General features: G+C 40.7%; 2 protein-coding genes across 2 annotated transcripts; one reads left to right on the forward strand and one right to left on the reverse strand.

Annotated features, from left to right (window-relative positions):
- Window positions 1-194: 194 nt before the first annotated feature.
- CSUI_009725 (uncharacterized protein) lies at window positions 195-2,568 on the forward strand. Its single transcript, XM_068069836.1, has one exon. It carries the CDS (start codon window positions 1,502-1,504, stop codon window positions 1,778-1,780), a length of 279 nt encoding a protein of 92 aa, XP_067918187.1. The 5' UTR covers window positions 195-1,501; the 3' UTR covers window positions 1,781-2,568.
- Window positions 2,569-2,586: 18 nt separating this feature from the next.
- On the reverse strand, window positions 2,587-5,273 carry CSUI_009726 (replication factor a protein 3 protein). Its single transcript, XM_068069837.1, has 3 exons — window positions 5,017-5,273; window positions 4,393-4,599; window positions 2,587-3,717 (listed from the first exon to the last, which is right to left on the reverse strand). Exons 1-3 carry the CDS (start codon window positions 5,186-5,188, stop codon window positions 3,602-3,604), a joined length of 495 nt encoding a protein of 164 aa, XP_067918188.1. The 5' UTR covers window positions 5,189-5,273; the 3' UTR covers window positions 2,587-3,601.
- Window positions 5,274-5,300: the final 27 nt, after the last annotated feature.

Genomic DNA, 5,300 nt, shown 5'->3' on the forward strand with positions numbered 1-5,300 from the left:
GTGAAGCTGAGGTGTATATACACGTGTATGTGTATTGCATGTGAAATCACATGTCATGACGTGTACGTGAACCGCCATCCTTATCTTCATCCACATCACTCTAGCTCGCTGTCGTCTTTCTTTCCTTCCATGCGTTCCTTCTCCGAAGGCTTATTTCTGTGTATCCCTCTTTCTGTATTGCGGTGTACGTACAGGTGGAAGAGACTGTTAATCAACTTCAAACGGCAGGGGTACATGTTGATCTTGTGCCTACTGAAGAAACTTTGCGTTCGCTTCAGCTCGCTGACCATGAAGCTTTAAGTGATCTCGAAGAAGAAGAAGACGAGGATGAAGAAGAAGATGGAGAAGGAGAAGAAGATGACGAAGATTGTGACGAGGATGAGGGAGAAGAAGAAGATGAGGAAGAAGAAGATGATGATGACTGCCGTGGAGATAAGCATATACATTAGTTACAGTGGATGGGGATAGGCACAAGTGTGAAAAGAAGAAGGACAATTGTGTAGAGAATGAATGAAGAAAAAACGAAGAAGTCTTTCCCGAGGGACGCCGCAGTGGATACAGACAGATAAGACAGACAGACCCAGAAGAAGTGTGAGATGTTTCGATTCCTCCAACTCCTCAGAGAGAAGCGAGAATGAAGAGAAAGCACCATCACAGTCTTTCATGAGAGAGAGAGATTCATGTGTATACAAATGGAAATAGGTAGAGAAATGGAGATGAAGAGAAGAAGTGACACCTCCTAAGAGCCAAGCAGATTGGCCTGTGTATCCGTCAATCTATCTCCTGGGCTCCAACTGAAGGCATTGTTTCTTTCCGTCTTTTTGTCTTTCTCTTCTTCTCGTAGAAGGTTCAGAAGTCTTTTTCTTTGTCTCTAAAAAGACTTGCTTTGAAAAGCTTTCTTTCTTTCCCTCATGTTTATCTTGTCGTCACTCTTCCTTCTGCTACAGCTGATCTAGGCGTCGTTATTTCTCATCCCTTCTCCTCTTCTGTTTCACCTTGGATAGTGCGAGCTGTCTACAAGCATTTCCAGGATAGGTGTGTATGAAGAAATAGGAGGAGGACGAAAGCACTTAGATGAGACCGAAGTGTGGAAGAACGACATCTTCGTCTCTATCTCTCTCCTCTTTTCTTTCTTCCTTCCATTGTTTTTCTTTCTCTCTTTCTTTTCCAGTCGAGTCATCTATCCATCTATCTGTCTCTAATTTATTTATCTATCTTTATCTACCTGTCTGTCTGTGTCTATACATGAATCTGTATACATGTGACAAACTACGGACGCCTATTAATTCCTTCATGTATGCATTATGTAGAGTCTCGGTACATGGATAAGTATGAACGGCCCATAGAATGAACAGATTCATTCTTCCTCGTTCTTCTCCGAATATAAGGCGACTGACTCTTCTTCAGTGAGTTCAGGCTGATACACCCTATTATAGATGGTCGTGAAAGAGTCAAGCGACTAGACTCCTATCACCAGGAGAGACAGACTTAGTATCGAAGGATGATGAATGAGAGAGATGTCCCTCACCCTCGATTAATCAGTCGCCCTTTCCTTTCTCTATCTCTGTGTGTATCTTTCTCTCACTACAGAAATCTCTCCTCGATAATATCCTGTTTACATCTCTTGATGTGTATCTCCATACAAAGCAAAATTCCGACATTTCTCTCTCTGTCTATCTATCTGTCTATCTGGGAGATCTTTAATCTATCTATTTATCTCTATACAGGGTCTATAAGGTTGCTACTCGATCTGCTAGCGCGTCTCCTCGGGAGTCGCTAGGTAAAAGTTGCGGCAGGTCGAGAGAGCTAATACACAATCCGTCTCCTAAGGAAGATGACTCTGAATACTCTTCGTCATTCTTTTTCTTCTTTTCATCCCCTATCTTAGTCTCTTCTACTTCTCTCTCTCTCTGTCTCTCTCTATGCTTTCATGTACATATAAGTATGTATATATCTATGATGGAGATGAAGACTTGGAGACAGTAGATTCATCCTCTTACTCTCTCTCTTCCTGAGGTGATAAGGGAGGGTGATAACTTACACACTCTTCTTATCCACCCTCTTTCGAGAAATGAATGAGAGAGAATGAAAGAATGAACAAGCATCTCTCTCTCTCTCGTCTCTTTTCTCTCTACTCGGGTTGCCAGCCACTTTCGTATGTCTTATGCGTTACTCCACGTCTTCATCTGCGCCTTCCCTTCTATAACAAAGGCATTCCTCATTAAAGAAATGTCTATTCTTCTTTCTCTTTCTCTTCTTATCATTGTCTTTTATCCTCGTATCTTCGTCGTCAAACACATTCTAAGTCTGCCCCTATGAAAAGTAAGAGACGACATCCACCACCCTTCTTCTTCTTCTTTTCTGCTTTTCGGGTATTTCTCGAGAGTTCGGTCGCCAGGGGTTCTTTGAGAGAAAGAAGCATCCAAGAAGGGTCTCAATCACCGAACAGAAAGAACGAGCGAGAGAGAGAAAGAGATCGATGACAGAAAGGAGAAAGAAAGATTGAAAGAAGATCTTTCTCAGTTGAGAAGCAGGAGACAAGATGAATGAAAAAGAGAAGAACCGCTCATGAAATACGAAGAAGATGGAAAAAGAAATTCTTACGAAAAAGAAAAAGAAAAAGGACAGGAAAGATCTCCTCTCGCTTCCTTCACTTGGATCCCTAGCCTCATATACATGTATGGTATATGCATGCACTTCATAGCTCCTCCTTATACATCTATCTACATTTCTAGTTTCTATACCTCTATCTATAAGAGACCGATCAGAGATGTCTATAAAGAGAGAAGAAAGGAATGGCTATCTGTAGTTGGTCAAGAAGCGTGTGAAAGAGAGAAATTGAGGAAAAAATGTTAAAGAACTCCAAAAGGAGTGCAGTACTGAGACAACTGAAAGGATGAACGACTTCTTCGTTCATCTCTCACTCCAAACTTCTTCTTCTCTCCATCTCTCTCTCTATCTATACACCACTATCGCTCACTCCATTTGGAAACACAAAACTGCTTTTTCTTTCTTTCTCTCTTTCTCACTCTTTCTTTCTTTTTCTTTCTTTCCAAGTCGAAGAGGCCGAGAGAGAAAGAAAGAAAGAAAGAAAAGGATGAGAGGAAAAGAGAACAAGAAAAGAAAGAAAAAAGAGATGTAGAAACTCATCTCTCCAGCCATTTGCTCCTCACTCTTCTTCAGATACATCATACACATCCATTTTAAAAAGCAAGAGAGAAAGAAAGACAGGAACTAGTCAATCAACCGTGAAGAAGAAAAAGAAGAAGTGAACAGAATACGTATATCTCCCTGACTTAAAGAAGAAAGGCCGGAAGAAGCGTTCAGTCGGAATCCACTGGCTAGAATAGGAAAGAAGGCCAAACCCCTGTGATGGGGAGGTGTACGTACACCGCCAAGCGAGCAAGAAGAAGAAGTAGGGTACGACGAAGAGTTATGCCCTCTCTCCTCTCGTAGCTAAGAAACCGAAAGACGTGAGAAAAAGAAAGAAAGATAGAAAGAAAGGTGGAGGTATGGCCGCTGACAAGAAGAGAGAGAAGAATGAAGAAAAAACCGTGTAGATGTCTCTTGCCCCGGTGTGTGCATGCGATTCTTCTCTTGTTCAATCTTCGCCTCTCTGTAGAGCAGAAGATTGAGAAGAAGAAGAAGAGGGAGAGAAGAGAGGCGAAAAGAAATCGTGATGCGTAAAGCCTATAATCTCATCTGCCTGACTCGAATCTACAGAAAGACACAAAGAACAAGACAAGGAGAAGAAAGAGAGAAAGAAAAGAAAGAAAAGAGAAAGTGAGGGATTTCTTGTGGTGGACGTACGAGCAGCTCTTCTTCTATCATCACTCAAGAAGAAAAAATCGAAGAAGAAGAAGAAAGACGAAGATCAACAACAAGAAGAAGAAGAGAAAGAAAGATGAAGATTAACAACAAGAAGAGAAAGAAAGATGAAGATTAACAACAAGAAGAGAAAGAAAAACTCACATGGCAAAAGAGACACGCAAAAGACAGAAGTAAGTAAACTCCTTCACTATCTATCCATCTATCTATCTATCTTCAATCTATAGCTGATCTATCTTTGGTCTATCTATATCTATCTATTTGTAATCTATCTATCAAAAATCTATCTGTAGTCTATCTTTATAGGAGGGAGAGCGGGAGGCTAAAAGAAGAGACCGATGCTTCTTCCTTCTGCACCTCTTCATTCCTTCCACGACCATCTTCTTTCTCTTCTTTCCTCGATTCTAGTCTTTCCTTTTCTTTCTTCTTTCTCTCCTTTCTTTCCTTCTTTCTCTTCTTCTCTTTATCTATTGATCTCTCCATCTCGATATCCATCTACCTTTCTCTTTCTTTCTTTCTTTCTCACTCTTTCTCTTTCTTTCTTTGTATGTGTTCGTAGCTTACTAAGTTCGTTGCCTAGAGGAGTGAAGAAAGCATCATTCAAAGTAAAAGAAGAAGAGGAAGAAGAAGGGGAAGAAAGAATTCCGCACATAATTCCCACTTGGCGATTCGATGGATCGTCTTCGCTCTTCCCTTCTCTCTGTCTTCTCTCGAAATCTTCTTCAATCTGGTTTGAAAAAGAAGAAGATAAGTTGCATAAAACGAGAACCCCTGCCGTACATACACACGAGAAGAAGAAGAAAAGAAAGAAAAGAATGAGAGATCTTTATCTCTCTATAGATATCGTAACACTGCGAAGACGAAGGTTTGCGTAGATGGTATGTGCATATCTACACTCGTACTTGTCGATATCTATCTATCTATCTCTATATATATATATCGATGGAGATGTGTCTCTCTCTCTGTATATATATATATATATATAGACAGAGACATCTATATATATATAGAGAGAGAGGGATGGTGATAAGGTGATGAGTGTGACAGAAATGGGACTTCCAATTCATACATATGAAAATTTCTTCAAACATAAGTCACTCTAAGCTGATCCACTTCTACTTCTTCTTCATCCTCTTTCTTTCTTTCTTTCTTTCTTTTTGTGTTGGCCTTAAGTTTCTCATGCCTTACCATCTGTCGTTGTGAAGCTGAGGGTTGCCGCAGAAGAGCCGTTAGGAGTGACACTTCTACTCTTGCATGAGGATCCTACTACTCCTCCTTCTCTTGCGTCTTCTTCTTCTTTTTCTTTCTTGCTCCTAAGAGTACCGATTAGACGTACGGGTTCGTTTGCAAACTTCTTCATATACTTGCCGTTCACAAGCCTTGCGATAAAAAGAAAGATAGAAAGGAAAAGACGAAGATACACAGACAGAGCGTTGGTGACGGAGACTTAGAGAGAAGAAACGAAGGAAAGA

Source organism: Cystoisospora suis (genome assembly GCF_002600585.1).
Source record: "Cystoisospora suis strain Wien I chromosome Unknown contig_5940, whole genome shotgun sequence".
Taxonomy (NCBI): Eukaryota; Apicomplexa; class Conoidasida; order Eucoccidiorida; family Sarcocystidae; genus Cystoisospora; species Cystoisospora suis.

Coding starts and splice junctions, on each gene's coding strand:
- CSUI_009725 (XM_068069836.1), top strand. CDS start 1,502: ATGATGAATGAGAGAGATGTCCCTCACCCTCGATTAATCAGTCGCCCT.
- CSUI_009726 (XM_068069837.1), bottom strand. CDS start 5,188: ATGAAGAAGTTTGCAAACGAACCCGTACGTCTAATCGGTACTCTTAGG. Junction 4,600..5,016: donor CAGCTTCACAACGACAGATG/GTAAGGCATGAG, acceptor TATGTACGGCAG/GGGTTCTCGTTTTATGCAAC. Junction 3,718..4,392: donor TCCTCTAGGCAACGAACTTA/GTAAGCTACGAA, acceptor GTCTTTCTGTAG/ATTCGAGTCAGGCAGATGAG.